The 20,413-nt window shown below is 44.5% G+C and overlaps 1 protein-coding gene across 1 annotated transcript in view; it reads right to left on the reverse strand.

Annotated features, from left to right (window-relative positions):
- Gat (GABA transporter) overlaps positions 1-20,413 on the reverse strand; it is a 544,138-nt gene that overhangs the window by 237,549 nt on the left and 286,176 nt on the right. The window contains exon 2 of the mRNA XM_050177200.3: positions 6,809-6,940. Coding sequence (XP_050033157.1) covers positions 6,809-6,940 — 132 coding nt within the window. The remainder of the gene's footprint in view (positions 1-6,808; positions 6,941-20,413) is intronic.

Below are 20,413 nucleotides of genomic sequence, written 5' to 3' on the forward strand. Positions count from 1 at the left end.
ATAGCTGTCTAATAATTTGCTATCGAAGTCTATGTTGCGTCTTTCGGGCAAAACTGCATCATTTTAAGCCCCCTAACAAACCTGATGACACTGATATTTGTCTTTCTGTTTATACTTTTGGAATTCGACATGCCCCTTTTTTTTAAATTTGGAGCTTTATTTTAGGAACTATAACCGAGTAGCACTCGTCACGTAAATAAAGTACCTTGTAATATTTGTAGGTCTAGAAGTATGTTTTCTAGAATTCGGTACTTCGTTCGACTTGATCTACTTCGAACGTAAGTTGTGATGTTCACTCATTCATTGTCATATACACTACTTCATACTCATATTGACCACAACAAGCAAAAAGCTAGAGAAGCTGTTTCTTACATACAATGTCGGATGGGATGATCTCACAGCAACGTTCATTGAAAAACTATAACTGAAAGGTAATAAGTTAAATAAATAAAGCTGACTATATACATGTACGCTGCAATACACAAAAATTAATTTGTATTTGCCGACACGTACTTATTTGCAATAGGATCAATAGTTGAGCGAGTGGCCCGAGTACCGTACTTTTGATGCAGCGCGACAGAACGAAGACTTAGACGAGATACACAGGACGAGCGCTGACTCTCAACTGATGGCTTCGTTGAAAAAGGTCGTACACAGAGATTGCAACGCACATAAAATTCAATGAAACACGTGTCCGGATACAGATACTAATGTTAACAAAGCATAAAACCTAAAGGAAACGGGAAATGCACAAAAATTGCCAGCAAACACAAAGCCACGAAGGCAATGCTAAAATAACAGTTTATGTAGGGTGAGCGCACGTGCTAGCACAACTGCATATTCCTTGTCCGGCAACGAAACCTGACACATGTAACCCACATCATTTTAAATATAAAAAGCTTCAATTATTGCGCGAGATGTCTGGCCTCTATGTCTAGATAGGACATCTGTATCTAATAACATCGGTGTGTAGCCGCACGTGCGGCTAGTGCGACGGTAGATGCGATGCATTTGTTTCTATTGCTGTTTTATGTGTTTAGATTTGTTTCGATGCTGCGTATGCTGTCATTTCTTATATGCTATGTTTTTCAATAAAGTCTTCAGCTAAGAGTCAGCGCTCGTTCTGTGTATCTTGTCTTCGTTCTGTCGAGCTGAATCAAAAGTATGTTAACACACTTATTTACCAGCAAACAGTACAAACTGGGAAATAACCACCTTCAAGTATTCATTTTTGGGTTTGAGTACGAAACTAAGAAAATCAAGTAAAAAGATACCTACTTCTTTATCAACATCAGCAAACTCGAATTTGCGTCAAAAATGTTAAATTTTGTCTGTTGTCGTGTACAAAACCTGCCCTATTGTGTTGCCAAAACGTGCCCTGCATGAATCATATTGTCACGTGGTGGTGACGTTGAAGAACACAGTATCAATACTGTGAAAGACAAAACTAACTTTTATTGGGCGAACCTGTGCCCACAAAAACAGGCTACACTTATAGCGCAACGGTCGGTGATCGTCGGAAATCTGATCAGTGGGTCAAGCACGTCGGCTTTTATACAGCAGTCGTCGAATGTTCCAGAGTAATCGCTGGGATCCGCGTGCCTTCCACAAAGTTCTGCACAAATCGCGTCACGCGATGAAATCAGATAACACAAAGTTCGGCGACAACAGACAGTGGATAGAAGCATCGATAACTTTCCAGAAACTTCGGACACATGCAGGCGCGTCCCGTGCTGTGCGATAACATTTGCTAGGCGCCGAAACGTGGTCACCCGATAAAGATAAGTATACGTGTCCATGTCTTGAAGATAGCATGTCTGATGTTGTATTGCTAACGGAGACCTGGCTTCATGCAGATGTAGGCGACTCCGAGTTATTTCATAGTTCTAATCAGTACGCCATTAATGGCCATGATCGTTCACATAAGAAGGGGGGCGACATGTTGGTGGCCATCAATAAAACTATTGCTTCTTTTCTCGTTGACACTGACACTGCTCTTGAGTTAATTTGGGTGGCTTTTCCTACACTATACGGGAAGTTACTGATGGGCGTTTCTTATCGCCCACCTGCCACTGACCGCTTGTTCGTGTCCGATCTTCATAAAAGCAGTACCAGGGCCCTTGAAGAGTTTCCCACTAATAATATCTACCTATTTGGAGATTTTAATTTCCCTGATAATAATCGGTCTGGCTTGTCTTTATCGAGCATTTATTCAGGTGATTTTATTGAGCTGTGTTTAGAGTCCAATCTTATGCAGATTGTTTCTGAGCCTACCCGCGGTACCAATAGATTAGACCTTATTCTCGCAACAAAGCCACATAGCATAAGCCCTGTCATGCAGCTTGATGGCTTTAGTGACCTCAGAAGAGGTAACTGCTGGGCTAGTTGGTGATCTTGCATACTGAAAAGATTTTGCGCCAAAAAACAAGACACACAAGAAAGACGACAACACCACGGGCGCTACTTCAACTGTTTAATGAGGGTGAAAGCACTCGTCATATATAGCCCTCCAAAACACCGCGCAGGCGTACAAGGCAACATGGAGTACAAAGTTTTATCAGAGTAAGCGCGATAGAAACTTCAGCTCAGCCTCGTAAAGAAAAACCGATGTATCACTAACACAGTTCGGACTCGCTTGCTGCATGCATGGGAACATGCAAAAGGTATAAAAAGAAATAATGAAGGTGAGCGACTTGTCGATCACTGCAGGGCTTGCACCGATTGTGTTCCACGGTTCCGCGATGCGAGGATTTTGGGTAGAGGCAAGCATCAGACATCGCGTGAAACATTGGAAGCCTTCTACATCAAGAAAGCGGATCCGAACTGTGTTAGTGATACATCGGTTCGCGGTGGAGGCACTTCCTAAGGTTTCGTTGAGACGTGTAGCTAACTATCTGCGTGCAATTCGATTTGCGTGTTACCGGCAGATAAAGAAGGCGGGTTCTGTGTACTCTCAGAAGGGAATTCTCGCGCAAAAGCTGGTCTGGGAATTTCCGCCGTTTTTAAGCGTCAGGATAGAGTATCCTTAAGTAAGGTAAAAGCTAAGGCTAAGAAACTTTGCAGGGAATACAACTTGGAGAAAGTGTTGAGAAACATTGCCAGCAGCAAACGAGATCACCTAGAGGTGTTCTTTAGCGCGAAAACGCACAAACCTGACGTCCCGTTGAGGGTTATTGTTTCAAAAAAGGACACGTGGCAGAAGTCTGTCGCACTGTTTCTGCAGGCCAAGCTAGCCATTTTACCCGTGAATGACCCGTTGTTAATACGCAACTCCGATGAAGTAATAGAATTTTTAAAGGACAACTCTGATCGAGGCTTTCAAGTCTTTTCCCTCGATATGAAGGACCTCTACTACTCTATTCCCCACAATGACCTGCTATCAGCTATTTCGCAGACAATTGATGAATTTGGCGTCACCCGTTTTCAAAATAATGCTGGGCTGTCTAGTAATCACTTTTTAGAACTGTTGAGCTTTTATTTGTCATCTACGTTCATTACATGGAATGACACCATCTATTTGCAGAAAAACGGAGTATGCATTGCTCGTGCATTGCTCCGCTCCTCAGTGATTTATTTTTAGCTCGCCTAGACGTCGCCATGTCAGTCAACCTTTATCAGACTAACATTTTTAAAATATTTCGTTACGTGGATGATTTTTTGTGTTGTGTTCAGTGTTCTGCGGCTGACCTTGAGACAGAGGTTGCCTCGGTAGTGCCAATAGTCCAAGAATGCCTTGCGCCTCTTGACGTTACCTACGAGCTCCCACAGGATCATAAGATCCGGTTTTTGGATTTGCGCTTAGCTTGTTCGAATATTCATACGTCTTGGTACTATGAACCTGGTGCTAACAAACCACTTCTTCCGTTTCATTCAGCCCATTCCAAGTTGATCAAAAGAGGCATTGCTAACCTTTGCCTTAAGAATGCTTTGAAAAAGTCGTGCCACCACAGTGTTTCGTCTAGCTTTGCCTCGCAGTGCGAACAGCTTTCGCAGGCTGGTTATCCCGTGTCCCTACAAGTGTCAATAGCAGAACGAATTCTAAGAGAGCGTAGAAAAGACAACCAGCATGCAGATAATCCTGTAACTACTCGGGGTAGGACTAGCGTGATCCCTTATATTCACACCGTCTCGCATAATCTTAAGAAAATCGCCCAGTGAGCGAATGTTCGTGTAGTGTTTTCTGCCCCTAACAAGCTAATGAGGATTTGCAAACTCACTAATCCCAATAAGGTAGCTCCTCTTTCCTGTGACAAGAACCAAAAAAATAAGTTTGTTAATCGCGCACATTGTGTTGTTTATTGTTTTCCACTCAAGTGCGGAAAACGTTACGTTGGTCAAACTGGCCGATGTCTGAACGACAGGCTGCGCGAACATGGTTACAATGCCCACAATTGTATTACAGCTGGGGGGTTTCTTGCGCAGCACTGCAAAACGTGTGGTTACGAACCTGTCTTAGAGAAATGCGTCATTCTTGGTCGCAGTCGTAATCAGCTCACAAGAGAAATCATCGAAGCAAAGGCTATCATTGGTCTGGGCCATGCATGTGTAAGCTCACCTTCATTATCATTATCAAGCAATGAATTGGTGTATCGCCGACTGCAGCCACAGGTTGCCTGAATATGTTACCACTTCGATACTATCGGTTTTGTTGCTTGGTTTTATTGTTATCTCTTGATGTCATATGGTTTGCCGAGTGTATAAGTAGTCTTGCGTCACGACATAAACCATCAGTTGGAAGTTAGCGCTCACTCTGTTTTCCATTCCCTTTGATTACCCCTTCCTCCTTCCTTTTTTGCTCTTCCTGAGCTGCGCTACAAGCCTAAAACAGCCACTATCTTGGCTTCGCAATTTCTTATCTAATCGGCAACAGTTCGTATCTGTCAATAACTTTAGCTCCTCCACGTCTGTTGTAAAGTCAGGTGTACCCCAGGGTAGTGTGTTAGGCCCTCTTCTTTTCCTAATCTTTATCAATGATTTGCCGAGCAACATTTCCTCCTGCATACGAGTTTTTGCGGATGATTGCGTAATTTACAGAACGATTAACTGTCATGATGATCACCTAACTTTGCAAAATGACCTCCACCTAGTTACTCAGTGGTGCGATCGTTGGCAAATGACACTTAGCATATCTAAGTGATGCGTTCTTTCCGTCACTCATATGAAATCATATCCTAAGTTTCCTTACAAAATCTGCTCGTCGGAAGTTCCCCGTGACTCTACTTAATAATATCTTAGCGTTTATTTTTGGACTAACCTAGTCTAGAGCTTTCACATCGAGAAGATATGCGCTAAAGCTAACAGAACTTTAGGGTTTTTACGTCGTCATCTGCATCTCTCGCCATCTACCATTCGTCAACAGGCCTACCAAACTTTTGTACGCCCCCAACATGAATATGCTTCATCGATCTGGTCTCCTCATCAACAATACCTAATAGATAAATTGGAAGCCATCCAAAGTCGTGCTGCCCGCTTCATTACTTCTAACTACAGTCGTCAATCTAGCATTACCCAAATCAAACGCGATGTTCCCCTGCCGGACTTGGCTTCCCGCCACTCTGTTTCTGTTGCTCTGCTATGCCTCTTTCATAAATACTGCTATAACTCATGGTCCAGACGCTTGCCGCTTGAAACTCCTTCTCGCACATCTACTCGACTTCATGATCACCTCAGTTTCAGGTGCATTTTTGGCCTCACACAGTGATTCAATAACTGTGCATTACCGCGTGCCATCGCACTATGGAATAGTCTTCCGAATAATATTGTCTCAATGAAAGATCCTGCCAAATTTCGTGAAAATTTCGAACTTCACATGTTCGCTTCACTATGTTGTACGACTTTGTATTGTGTTCGCCTTTGTATCGTTCTTGCACTTTGTTTTCCATTGTATTCCCTTGAATCTGTATGTATTTTTTCCAATGTACAAACTTATTTGTTTCCCTTACTATGTAGTTCCCTTTTTTGCGTTAAGTATTCGTCATTTTTCTGTAACGCCCCCTACTCAATGCTCTTCCGAGCCTGTAGGGTAAGCTAAATAAACAAACAAATAAATAAATAAATAAATAAATAAATAAATAAATAAATAAATAAATAAATAAATAAATAAACCAGAATAGGTTAACTTTGCCCTCAGGCATGATGTAGACTTTGTTTTGGGCTATGTTGTCCAGCTTCACTCATTCGTTGTACCAATTCCATACGCTATCTATTCTAAATTTCTACAACGTTCACTTTAATGCTTAACAGTGAATGAACAGTGCTTTCCACCTTTTGCCTCACCTTCTCTAGACCTCTAGTGTTTCAAAAACAGTGAAAGAAATTAAAGAAATGCAAATAAAGAAGAAAACTAATATTTACCATGTATAAAACTATCTGCCCAATTTTGTTTCACCAGCATATGTTAAATCTTCCATTGGGGCTTGGCGATTCATAAGGGGCAGTAGGCGTAGCATGTCGCGGAAGATTACAAAAGACGTCACAGGCACTAACAGCTCCAGATGCGATCGATGAGTGTGCCTTTTGTGTATGCTCTAAATCGAACGTGGAGTGAGCCCCACACCCTTCACAATTGGTATTGATGATGGCATCACGGTATTTGGCTTCAGATTTGGAGTTAGAGCTTTTGCATATCGAAAACAAAGTAAAACTGCACTGATTGTCAGATGAAAAGTGTGAAGCATATATAGTGATTTTGTAGTTCTTGAAGCGCTAGTGGCAAAATAATACTGCCAAATAGTCCTACATCCTGCGAACACATTTTGCATTTCAGAGAGCAGGTGACCACGAAATGCAGAGAGAGGAGCTGTATTACCTTTGAAGATTGGGCAAATCTTCCAAACGCCGAGGCCGCCAATGCTGAGGAACTGCCCGAGAGACGTCTCGAGGAAAAAGGTTGGAATACCCGCCAGGAACAGTGTCAGCAGGTATGGAACCAGGAATGCTCCTGGGAACGGTACACACTTGTGTTACACAAATGAGGTAAGTAGAAGGGCTTACGTTGGCAGCCAGCGTACGTAATAACTGCAAAACATCTGGCTCATCAGTAAAACACGATGCGCTTGGAAAAAATCGGGGCAACCCGAGGGGCCCGAAATAAAAACACTTAAGACAAGCTAGGTATTGCTCTTAACTGCGTTATTACAGAGATAGCTAATTAAACCCTACTAAACGCATAAATGTAAAACCAGTCAAGCACACCCATTCAATGCAGACATGAAGAACTGCAAAAATTAAATACCAGCGCTAATTATTCCGAGCTGCACGATATGCAACTGCTATCTTTCCTTGCACCTGGCTAAATTTATTTCTTACTGTGATTTTTCCGAAGGCACAGATTTCCGTTTTGATTTTCCATTGCCAGGGATCTTAAAACCATGAACGGGTGACTGAAACAAAAATCGGCAATGAACAGATAGTTACACAGTCACATCTTTGTTGAAATTATTATTATATTTGGTCATCGTGTGGCTAACACTGAAGTTTAATAGAACAGGCAGGTTGGCTAGTTGTTACTACATAACTTGAGGCAGAGCGCGAAAAGCAGGACGAAAACCGAAGGGAACGAACGAACACACAGCGCGACTAACAAACGAATTTTTATTGCACATGGTTAGCACATATATTGCACAACTGGAAGAAAAAAGCCGCAGTCGCACCTAGATTTATTTCCGGCAAAATTCATAGGGCGCCACCGCGATAGGAAGATGATTTCCTTTTTTTTTTTTGACAGCGACACAGATGGACAACTTACACAGTTATCGTTTCTGAAAATTTCAAATGTCTCGATGATCTCTCTATCACATGATCTAGGTTCCTAGATAACACTTGTGATTTGTCAGACAAGGGTTTACAGCCACAGCGCAAACAGTGTGCGGCTATTCTTCAGCAGATTAGTAACGTTCTTCGAATGATCCCGTAAGCGATCATTGAGGCACCTTCTGGTCTGATGAATGCATTCCTCCTCGCAGTCTAACAGAATTCGGTACACCACTCCTTCCATACACGAAACAAACACTTTTCGGTTTTTCGGTGTTTTTATTACGGCGCCTCTTTGTACTTTTGTTAACTCTCGCGAACAAACCAGACAATTTCAAAGGGGCTGAAAAGGCAACGACAACGCAAACACGATTCCCAATTTTCTTCATATTCTGACGATTTTCTTCATATTATCACAAACGAAATATAGGAACCCAGATCAAGTAACTAGAGAGATCCTCGAGGCATTCAAAATGATCCGAAACGATCACTCTGCAAATTGCCCATCTGTGTCGCTATAAAAAGAAATCATGTATCTATCGCGACAGGAGCCTATGGTGGGTAATTTCGGCGGAAAGGAATCTATGTGCGACAGTGGTTATTTTTTCCAGTTGTGCGATGGTATATATATGTGGTAGCCAAGTGCAATAAATATTCAGTTGTTAGTAGCACTGTGCCACTGTGAAGTCACTAACACGTCCTCTAGTTTGCCCTTCCCACCCCCATAGCCATATCCCAGCGACTTAACAGAACGTTGCTACGGGTGTCTAATGAAGTAAGTTAGCAAAACGCGCATGAAGCTTAGAAATTGCTTTATGATTTTCCGTTACCCGCGAGAACGTTCACCATCGTTAATAACGCTCCTTAATATTCAGCAATTGAATTGACACAGATATAAAAATTGCTTCGTCTCTGCTTAAATGCCTCCCAGGGAGGCTTTACAAACTTTGACGACTTGTAAATCATAGTTCTAGCTTGAACAGGCACACTCATGAGCGATGACTAGCCTCTTTCTTCGAGAAAGCAAGCACATATTAAAGACGGCAATAAAACACACCACTGCTGTCGTGAGTTGTGCTGCTGACCAATTCTTCGACGACGACTACTGGGCATTATGAAGTACCGCACGAAACTTGAATCGCTACCGTGAGCTGCGGCCTGTCAAACAAGTCTACAGGGCAGGCGCCCCAAATTTTAGAGCGCAGCTCTAAAGCGCCCGTTCCTGCGGCGTGCGTCGTGGTCGTTGTCGGCGGCGTAACCGACCGAACGAGCACAGCGAAAGATAAAAGCGAACGCGGAGCGCAGCGGGCGATGAAAGACGCGAGGAGGAAAGCGTAGAAGAGGGCGCAGCGGAACCATGAGGCGGAAAGCGCAGGGTGGCCAAAGCATGAGAAGCGTAGCGCGGCGACAATGGCTACGACATGGCTCCAGAGCAACGCGCGTCGTCTGTACGGTCTGTGGGTGGCGGCTGCTGTGAATCGCGCCCACGTGTGACCCACGCGCTACGTCTGCAAATTAGCGAGGCAGTCGCGCCGCGCTTCGCTCTCTTCGAAACGTGCCGCACGGCACAGATTGTCTGCGCCAGCCATTATATCGCGAAATGAAAAGACGTATAGAGCTGCGCTCAATTTTCGCATCAGGGAGGATCGGTGATCTTTTTTCTGATTTCCAGTTATACACGCAATAGAGTCGGGTCCCACCAGAACGTTTCTGCTGAGAAAAACTGATTGAAGCTCCCACTAATCGTCTCGCAGTCCACTTCAGGGGAAATTGGCTGATAGCAGCAGTGCACTGGTGGTCAGCTTAGATGCGCTCCTGCAGAAAGACCTGCAGAACTCCTGGCGTATTGATTTGCGAGCGTGGCGAATCATTCTTGACAACTCAAGTAAAGTTCACAGCGATTTCTTTAGGGCGCTTGCTATTTTTACAGTTGCTAATTCTGTTGCAGTTCTGCAAGGCACTAAATCTATTACCAGTAAATGAGCTTTACCCTATAATGTTAAATAAACGCTATAGATTTGAAGTGAAAAATGACAATTCATTTCTTAATTAATTGTCAGGAGTGTGCCGGCTTGAGCATGCCCGTACATTGAGAATGCGTGAGCTTTGGAAGGTGCCTAGAACACGTAGAAAGTACGGCACTCAGATGTTATAATACCATATACCTGCGCTGCTTAATAATCCAGAGTTCCAAATATAACACAATGCCACACCTAATTGTCTAATTTACTTTGCTGTAACGTTCTGTTTTTCGGAGGTTTTTGCTTTCGCAGCAGAATGTGTAATCTCGTGCAGTATTCATGTACCCATTTGAACCTGTCGTGTGTTGAAGCGTATTTATTTTTCATTTTAGTATTTCTTTTTACACAATGATTTGTTCTTATGCTTCTTTTACTCGTATTGAGGACAACAGCAGCTGATTTAATACCGTACAAATAATACACCTAGGTTCTCTACACTGTTCGGTTTATTTATGTTGGCGTGCTGTATTTGTAATGCGCCTTGTCTGTCAGTACTCGGGGGTGCAGACCTTGTCCAGCCTGATAGATGGCTTTTTGTCTGTACCCACCAAGTGTCGTTGATTAATTAATTAATTAATTAATTATTAATTATTTGCTTGATTGATGTCACTATGCGACTTCGACACGAAGGTCAATAAGTTTTCAAAGCGAACCTTTCCTTGCCCCTTCCTTCGACCTTTCCACTGCTGCTGCTGCTGTCGCTACCTTGCCCGTTGCGACGCGAGGAGCGGTTCAGGGCACGTATATGCATGGCAGGAGCGTGGCAAAGAGTAAAACCGACACGAGAAACTTTTCACCTTTCAAATGAAGGTCATCGCAATGTCCTCTGGCGTTTCCTAAGCGTCGCTTCGATACCCTCCGAACGGCTGTAATTATCCTTTACCCCCCCCCCCCCTAAAAACCCTGTAGAAACTAGGGGCGCTATAACGTAAACCTATTCTAAACTTTTCTATTCCAATTCTGCAATCAGCCCACCACGATTGGTCCAAAACTGTTTTAAACCATCCCCACTTTACCTGTCTGCCACGTGACGTCACGAAAACCACGAAAGCTCCCCATCTGATGTGACATCTACACACTGATTACGCATGATTTGACCGAACAAAAGAAAAATAGTTATTTCTGAATCGGCGCCTTTTCGCCATTAGCCCTCGGCTATTGGTCAAAAGTTATCGGGCTGCAGCAACTTCACCTGCCTGTCACGCGACGCGACAAAACCGCAAGAACTCACTGCGTCAAAGTGACGTGTACGCGTTAAAGATGCATTAATATGCCGAACGAAACTGAATTTTCTTCTGAATAGCCGGAGGTTCCCCCGTTCCCAAAGGAATAAAAGATGGTTGCCGCCAATCGCTCAGGCACTGGCTACTCGCACCTGCCGGAGAGCATGGGTTTATTTTCGTACAATAAATCTTATCGTGGGGCCATGTAACGTTTTCGAGCACTTTCAGCACGTTTGCGACCTCGCTGTGCCAACTCTTCTTTGCTGAGGATCCGTTTTAGCGGCATTCTTAACCTTCCGTTGCATGCCACCGCGATTTTTGACCAGCCACCTCAAGCTAAGAAACGGAAAGTGGACCAATCGCAGACGCAGGCACCACCCTCTTCATCCGGTTATGGACTTTTACTGCAGTGGCTCGGCCCCATCGAATCCCTCTCCAATTGAGCGTGCTCCTCGCCTCTTGTCAGCCAATTACATAAGGCGAGGCCCTGGGTCTAGGCAATGTTATTCATTTTTCAAGCAAACAAAAGTAACCTCCTATAAACGAGCAGAGCGTTTGATTGGTCTGTTCGGACAACCCTGCGGATGGCCGCCCGATGCTTGCGTTGGCGGTTGCGCAAATTTGACCTCAGAAGATTGGACTAAAAACATGTTGGAACACTTTTACGTTATAGGGCCCTAGTGTAACTTGGTACTAACCTGAAACAGTCAAGAGTGGTCGTAGGCAGAATGGTAGAGATGAGGTAGGGGGAGTAGGTCGGGAATGGCTAGGACCCACGCAGTCACGAAACGAGTGAATAACAGCCTTGCAACTCTTCGTTCGCGAACAGAAGAAACTGGTGCATAAGAAGCCGATCAATGAGTTAGCAGTAAGAGGGAAAATAGAGGAATTCCGGATCAAGCTACAGAACAGGTATTCGTCTCTAACTCACGAAGAGGACCTTAGTGTTGAAGTAATGAACGACAATCCCATGGGCATCGTTAAGGAGTGTGCAATAGAAGTCGCTGGTAACTTCGTTAGACAGGATACCAGTAAGCTATCGCAGGAGACGAAAGTTCTGATTAAAAAACGCCAATGTATGAAAGCCTCTAACCCTAAAGCTAGAATAGAACTGGCAGAAGTTTCTAAGTTAAGCAACAAGCGTAAGACAGCTGACATAAGGAAGTATAATATGATAGAATTGAACATGCTCTCAGGAACGGAGGAAGCCTAAAAGCAGTGAAGAAACTAGGAGTAGGCAAGAATCAGTAGTATACGTTAAGAGACAAAGCTGACAATATCATTAGTAATATGGAGGAAATAGTTCAACTGGCTGAGGAGTTCTATAGAGATTTGTACAGTACCAGTGGCACCCACGACGATAATGGACGAGAGAATAGTCTAAACGAATTCGACATCCCACAAGTAACGCCGGAAGAAGTAAGGAAAGCCTTCGGAGCTATGCAAAGGGGGAATACAGCAGGGGAGGATCAGGTAATAGCAGATTTGTTGAAGGATGGTGGGCCGATTGTTCTAGAAAAACTGGCCACCGTGTATACGAAATGCCTCATGACCACGAGCGTACCAGAATCTTGGAAGAACGTCAACATAATCCTAATCTATAAGAAAGGGGACGCCAAGGACTAGAAAAATTATAGGCCGACCAGCTTACTGTCCATTGTGTGCAAAGTTTTTACTAAGGTAATCGCAAATAGAATCAGGAACACCTTAGACTTCTGTCAACCAAAGGACCAGGCAGGATTTCGTAAAGGCTACTCAATAATAGACCATATTCGTACTATAAATCAGGTGATAGAAAAATGTGCGGAATATAGCGAACCCTTATATATAGCTTTCACTGATTACGAGAAAGTATTTGATTCAGTCGAAACCTCAGTAGTGATGCAGGCATTAAGGAATCAGGGTGTAGACGAGCCGTATGTAAAATTACTGAACGATATCTATAGCGGCTCCACAGACTTCGTAGTCCTCCATAATGAAAGCAACAAAATCCCAATAAAGAAAGGCGTCAGACAGGGAGATACGATCTCTCGAATGCTTTTCACAGCGCGTTAACAGGAGGTATTCGGAGACCTGGACTGGGAAGAATTGGGGACAAGAGTTAATGGAGAATGCCTTAGTAACTTGCGATTCGTTGTTGATATTGCCTTGCTTAGTAACTCAGGGGACCAATTGCAGTGCATTCTCACTGACCTGGATAGGCAAAGCAAAAGGGTGGGTCTAAAAATTTATCTGCAGAAATCTAAGGTAATGTTTAACAGTCTCGGAAGAGAACAGCAGTTTACAATAGGTAGCGAGGCACTGGAAGTGGTAAGGGAATACATCTACTTAGGGCAGGTAGTCACCTCGGATCCGGATCATGAGACTGAAATAATCAGAAGAATAAGGATGGGCTGGTGTGCGTTCGGCCGGCATTCTCAGATCATGAACAGCAGGTTGCCATTATCCCTCAAGAGAAAAGTGTATTACAGCTGTGTCTTACCAGTACACACGTAAGGGGCAGAAACCTGGAGGCTTACGAAAAGGGTTATACTTAAATTGTGGACGACGGAACGAGCTATAGAAAGAATAATGATAGATGTAACGTTAAGGGATAAGAAGAGAGCAGATTGAGTGAGGGAACAAACGCGAGTTAATCACATCTTAGTTGAAATCAAGAAAAATAAATGGGCATGGGCAGGACATGTGATGAGGAGGAAAGATAACCGATGGTTATTAAGGGTTATGGACTGGATTCCAAGGGAAGGCAAGCGTAGCAGGGGGCGGCAGAAAGTTAGGTGGGTGGATGAGATTACGTTTGCAGGGACAACATGGCGACAATTAGTACATGACCGGGATAGTTGGAGAAGCATTTGCCCTGCAGTCGGCGTAGCTAGGCTGATGATGATGATGATGATGATGATGTGTGCATATCGATTCATTAGCTAAATGAGCCTACTTAAGACGGTCAATGGATACGGTGTCTTCGTGCCCATTGGTATGATGATGATCACTTTATTTGTTCAATCACTTTAAATTGTTTAGGCGTACGGTTGAGCACCCTGGAGGGGACGTCGTATGGTGGTTGTAGCAGAGCACGGAGTGCGCCACGGCGTATGACGACCTGTATGCAGCCGCTGAAGTGCGGACTGACCAACCTGTTGTGAGAAGGGGGCGGAACACGTGGCGGAACAATTGTGTGCATCATTGCTCGGAATGAGCTGGCGTAGTTGGTGATTTCAAACTTTTTAGGTGACGACAGTGTACTAAAAAACTATCCTGGCACGCGGAGCGTTGTGCCAAAAACAAGTTCTTTCATAGAGCACTGCATGTCGCTCTTTAGTGCAGTCCGGAGGGCGAGCAAGACAAAAGAAAGTAGTTCTGTCCATGACATGGCGTTGTCTCAACACACTACGGTAGCTTTAACCTGATAATAAAAACGTTCGACCATTCCGTTAGACGCCGGATGGTAGGCAATGTCTCAATGTTTGTGTACCAAGTGTTTTCGAGATGTTACGAAAAAGTGTGTTCTCATACTGACGACCGCAATCAGCCATACCGGCTGATTCGTACTTCGACAACCGCAAGTGCCACTGTTTGTGCGGTAATTTTCGTAAGCCGAACAGCTTCGGACCAACTAGTAAAACGGTCGACGTACGTTAATATGTATCTATGCTCTTGCACAGGAGACAAAGGGCAAACGATATCTATGTGGATATGGCTGAAGCGGGCATCTGGACGTGGAAAACATTCTACTGGGCTGACTATGTGTCAAAAAACTTTGTTGGCATTTAAAACAACCTCGCGTCCAGCTCTGAACACCTGGTTTTATACGGGGCCAGATATGTTTGGAGCTTACCAGGCGTTGCGACGCTTTCGTTCCCGGGTGTGACAGGGAGTGTAGGGCTTCAACAACGGCTCGGCGGCGATATATGCGTGCTCGCCAATTCTGAGCACCTCAGATATCTCCGTTTTCCGTGGAAGAATCTTCCACAAGTTGTCCACACGAACTTGGAGTTAGCTTTAGCAATTGCCGCACCGAGCAGCAGTCTAGCATGTTTATTGAAGTCCTCATACACGTATATGTGCTGTGATGATCTGAAACCTATATTTTTAGCTGACGGCGCTTACTTTCTTCATTTCGTTAAAGAAAGCCTTCCCTTTGCCGCGTCCGACGAGACGAACAACCTTGGTCTTGTTCAGCAAATAGACATTGTCACACGATGACAAATTTGCTTCCCAATAGCTCTGCCGAGTTCCTTTCCAATTTCATTGGGGGTGCATTTTATATTCAATCTATCCGCACCAGTATGCTGCTCGAGTTCGTCAACTTTTTATTGTAGTTTCTTTTTTTTATTGATATGATATAAGGAGATGTCGGCGCGCAATTTAAGGCGCCGGCTACTCCTTGTCTCTTGGGTGGTTCCGTCATACGTCATTAAGGGTTCACGGTTACATATCAAATAATCATTTAACACAAGCACCAGGACTTATAAAGCAACGTTTCCACAGGAAGACTATGGCAAATGTCTCCACACCTATGTAGTCGAAAGTCTCAAAAGTAGAAACGATACTGTCGCCTAATAACACATGTTCTAGTCAGCGGGTCAGCGGGAACATACAATATACATGGCAAAGAGTCTCCACACTTATGTAGTCGAAAGTCTCAAAAGTACAAACGATACTGTCGCCTAATAACACATTGCCTAGTCAGGGGGTGGTATATACATCGTGTAAATATATTAGCACATACAGTCACAACAGAGCAGTCAACATAACATAATTCCCAAATGGATATATAGAGTCACATTGAAATGAACAGAACAATGAAAGCACTAATAACGTCCAGCGATGCCGCTGTCTTCAAAAAAAGTCTTTAGTGCTTTTAAAGCGCTCTTCTGCAAGGCCGTTGTTGGCCAAGGGCCCAAAAGTTTCCTTAAACTGAAAGGTCTGCGGTCTAATTTACTTAGCGCTGATTTAAGTCGGCATCTTGGTATGTCGTGACGTGGGCAATCTAGAAGGAGGTGATATATATCTTCATCTACAAATCCACAATGACATTCGGGGGTTTCCGCTCGGCCAATTCTGTGTAAGAAATGCTTTGTGTAGGCAGTGCCTAGCCTTAATCGATGAATAAGCGTTTCCATAGTTCTATCTAATGACAATGAACATTTGAATTCAATAAATGGATCAATATGATATAAGTCGGAGCTCTTAGAATTCTGGTCAAACCAAGTGTTTATAGACACGTTGATAGACGTTGTCCTTATAATGCAGCGTAATTCATTCTTTGATATTGGGAGCGGAGCCGTATCATCTTTCAGGTGCGCTTGTCGTGCTGCTTCATCGGCTGCTGTGTTGCCAGGAATGTTACAATGCCCTGGTATCCACTGGAATGCTATTGCATGTTTCGATTTGCTTGCCTTTGTGAGGTTTTTAAGTGTTTCATACATTATACTGTCGCTGAATGTTTTCCCCTTTGTGCTGCAGAGTGATATTAGAGCCGCCTGTGAATCGCTTAAAATTACCCATTTTCGCGCTTCTGTTACTGACAATATAAATTTTACCGCACATAGGATTGCGAACGGTTCAGCCGTTGTGGACGAAGTCGCACGAGATAACTTAAATGATTCTTGTTTGTTGGGGTGCGGTATAATGAATGATGAAGTTGAAGAGGTTGCTGTACTGGAGCCGTCTGTATAGACGTGTGTGTATCCTGAATACCACATATATATCTGGTATAGTGCTAGTTGTTGAGCAGCTTGAATGAACATGTCTCTTTTGCTGAATATCCCTTCTACTGATAATTCGTTTTTTGGAACTGTAAGCAGCCATGGAGGATATTCGATGTCTGAGTTCCAAAATTCATTTCCTGGCAATATGTGAAGATTTTTTTTGAATTTCTATGTGAACATAACTTCTATCTCGTTTCATTATGTCTACAGCCAATGGGTAGTTTTAATGCTGGGTTTGAAGACGGAAATAATGCCGGCATGTTTCTGTAGTTCGCATAACTGGAAATGGTGATTGGCGAGCCTCAGCTATTACAAGAGAACTCGAAGTCGCTCGTGGAACTCCTAGACATAGGCGTAGTACTCTAGCTAAAAGTCTTTGAAGTCTCTCTTCTGACGTGTGAGAAAGTCCGTGTAAGATGGGCGCGGAATATGCAATTTTTTGTCGTATTAATGCATTGTAAACAGTCAGCATGGACGATACTGATCCGCCCCATGATGTGCCTGCAAGTCTGCGAAGTACAGTCACTATGGAATTGACCTCGTTTTCGAGTTTTTTTAAGTGGAGTGCCCAGGATAGCTGCCTATCAAGTATTATGCCAAGAAATCGATGCTGTGTGACAATCATTAGAGGGTGTCCTTCCAGGTTAAGAGTGAAATTTTTTAACTGCCTCCGAGTGAAGGGCAATACAGCAGTCTTTGCGTGTAATAGTACCATTCCTCTTTCTCTTCAAAATTGGTTGATGATATTTATGCCGTCTTGCAATGCCATCTGGAGTAGTTGAGCTTTAGACCCAGATGTCCAAATACACACATCATCTGCATACAGTGAAAACTTTAACTGTGATGGCAGTCTTCGCGTTAAATCAGCTTGTTTTCCGTTTCAAGCTGTTTTTTTGTTGACTGGTTTATTTGAGCTAGTAGTTGCACCAGAGCCCAACGCCTTCACCCTCCCTCCCTCCCGCCCATCCCTCGCATCCATCCGCGGCCTTTCGCGCGACTTCCTCGCGCGCGCCAGATTGTGCTGCCATCGTCGGCTCCCTTCACATGCTTTCACTGGCATATACCACATACGGCACGCGGCGACAGTGTTATCGCCCTTGGGTTTGATATGAAACATCACGCTGACGGTGACGGCAACTGGCAAAAAGGAGGCTTGAGTGTCTACATAACTGCTATCGCAATAGAACAATATGGCAACCCTGAGTGATGTAGAATTCACAGAATAAGCTTCCAAATCTCCTCTGCGCCGTAAAATAAGGTTTGAGAGAACATCTTACGCAAATTATGGTACGCACATGTTAGAAAATACCTTTGTTTTAAATGATATAGCGCAAAATGGTATTCATATTAGTTCCTGAAGCACGTCTGCGTGCACGCTTTTTATACAGGGTTCTTTTTTTAGCTGCAAGAAATGTTTAAAGTTACACAAATGGAAATCACGGAATTGTTACGTTTACCATTCGAGTGTACGGATTGGCAGCCAAAGATACACAGCAATTTCCGCACTTCCGTGCGCAATTTACGAAGTCACGGTAATTAACTCTATCATTATAAACCTTAGGTGGCTACATCAAATGAGCACTTTGGGGCCCGTCCTCGACACTACCTATCACTACGATCAAATTTCGAATAGCGGAGTTGATGTGGGAGCTACGCCAACAATTAGTTCCCCTTGGCAGGCTTCTTGAAACCGGAACTGGCTGGAAAAGGAGAGTCTGTGTCGTCGATGTCGCCTCCCCCTCCCCGCCTTTGTTCACGTTTCCGAGGTCACCACCGGTCTGGCCCAGCGAGGAGCTAGCGTTATCTCCTTGCTGTCTCCAGCGTTGGCCTAGCGCTTCAATGCCGGCTGGCATTGAACCACCAAGATCCATAGACCAAGATCCTGTGACGACTACGAAAACGCTCACTGCCGAAGTTACTGATATCCATCCTCAGTCGACCGTCGTCGTCTTGATATCTTGCGCCTCAACACGTGACGCAACCATGCTATTCACGCCATGTGACTTCTTCGTCCGTCGCCGTTCCCTTCTGTTGCCCTTTGCAGTCATAGCTCTCAGTTCTGGCCGTGGTGTCATGTATGTGTGTGTGCAATGTGTCTTTCCTGCCAATTGCTATACATCGCGGAGAATGCCTTGGTCACGCTCAAACAGTGGACTCCTCAATGCTCCTCAGCGTCCCTCGCCGCGTTCGACAGTGCGACACCGCCATTGGAGTGCTTTCATCCTTCAATCCCTGGTGACCTTGCAGCCACACAAGGTACGCAACTTGTCAGCCTGCTAAGCGAACTTATCACCTCTTTCGACTGCCATCAACATTCTTCCGCCTCATCATAATACTATTGCACAGCATCGACACCGTTTCGAATGCCCCACTCCGGCAGCGCCCTTATCGTATCTTAGCTTCTAAACGCTATGTCATCGACAAACACGTGAACGAGATGCTTCGGCGTGGCGTGATTAAGCCGTCCCATAGCCCGTGAGCTTCGGACATCACCCTCGCATAGAAGAAACATGGTTCTGCTCACTTCTGCGTTGATTAAAGCGGTCTTAACAATATTACACGCAAAGTCTTATATCCCCTACCGTGCATAGCCGATGCTCTTGAATGCAACGTCCCTGTTGTTCTGTTTGGATTGGATTGGAGGTCCGGATATTGGTAAATCCACATGGCAGAGGCTGACCACTGAACAGGCTTCGCGACATCAGACGGATTATACGATTTTATTACAATGCCATTCGGCCTATGTAATGCGCCTTCTACATTCGAGCGTATTATGGTCAGTATCTTGCGCGGTGGGGAGTGGCACTAACGACTCACCTCCAACGACTAAGAGAGGTGTTAAGCTGTGTTACTAAAGCGGGCCTCCAGTTTAACAATGCTTCTTTGCTGCTCGTAAGCTTACCATCTTAAGTCACGTAGTGTACAAAGCAGGCGTGCATCCGGATCCGGCAAAACTTCGTGCAGATCCGGAGTTCCCAAAGCCCATCACCCTAAAGACATTACGCAGTTTCGTGGGCCTGTGCTCCAATTTTCGCCGCCTTATGAGAAACTTCGTTATGATAATCGCCCCTTTGAATCAACTGCTGGCCAGAGACAGCACCCTATGCGCCTGATCGAAAGCATGCGATGAGGCGTTTACTAACCTACGGCGTATACTCACCTCCCCTCCTACTCTGCGACATTTGACCCCGCTGCCACAGTTGAACTCCGTACAGATTCTAGTGTGGTCAGCCATGGGGCGGCCCTCGCTTCACGCGAATGTGGTCTTGAGGAATACGTCCTTGCTTGTGCTAGCCGCACGCTCACAAAGTCGAAGCTAAACTATTATTATCCAGAAAAGTAGTGTTTAGCCATACGCAGGGCATTTACGAAATATTGACACGTGTACTTGTATATCTATATCGGGCGACCGCGTTTCACCGCCTAACAAATGTTATCGCACAGCGCCGGACGCGCCTGCATGTATCGGAAGCTTCTCAAAAGTTACCTATGGTTCTACTCGCTGTCTGTTTTTACCGAACCTTGCGTTATCTGATGTGATCGCGTGACGCGAATGATGTAGAACTTTGTGAAAGACACGTGGGTTCCAGCGATTAGTGTGGAACGTTCGAGGACTGATGCATAAAAGCCGACGCGTTTGACCCCCTTATCAGATTTTGACGATCGCCGACTGTGTTCGCCGTTTTCGCCGTTCTTTAAGTGT

This window comes from Dermacentor andersoni, chromosome 9, assembly GCF_023375885.2.
Source record: "Dermacentor andersoni chromosome 9, qqDerAnde1_hic_scaffold, whole genome shotgun sequence".
In the NCBI taxonomy this organism is placed as follows: domain Eukaryota; kingdom Metazoa; phylum Arthropoda; class Arachnida; order Ixodida; family Ixodidae; genus Dermacentor; species Dermacentor andersoni.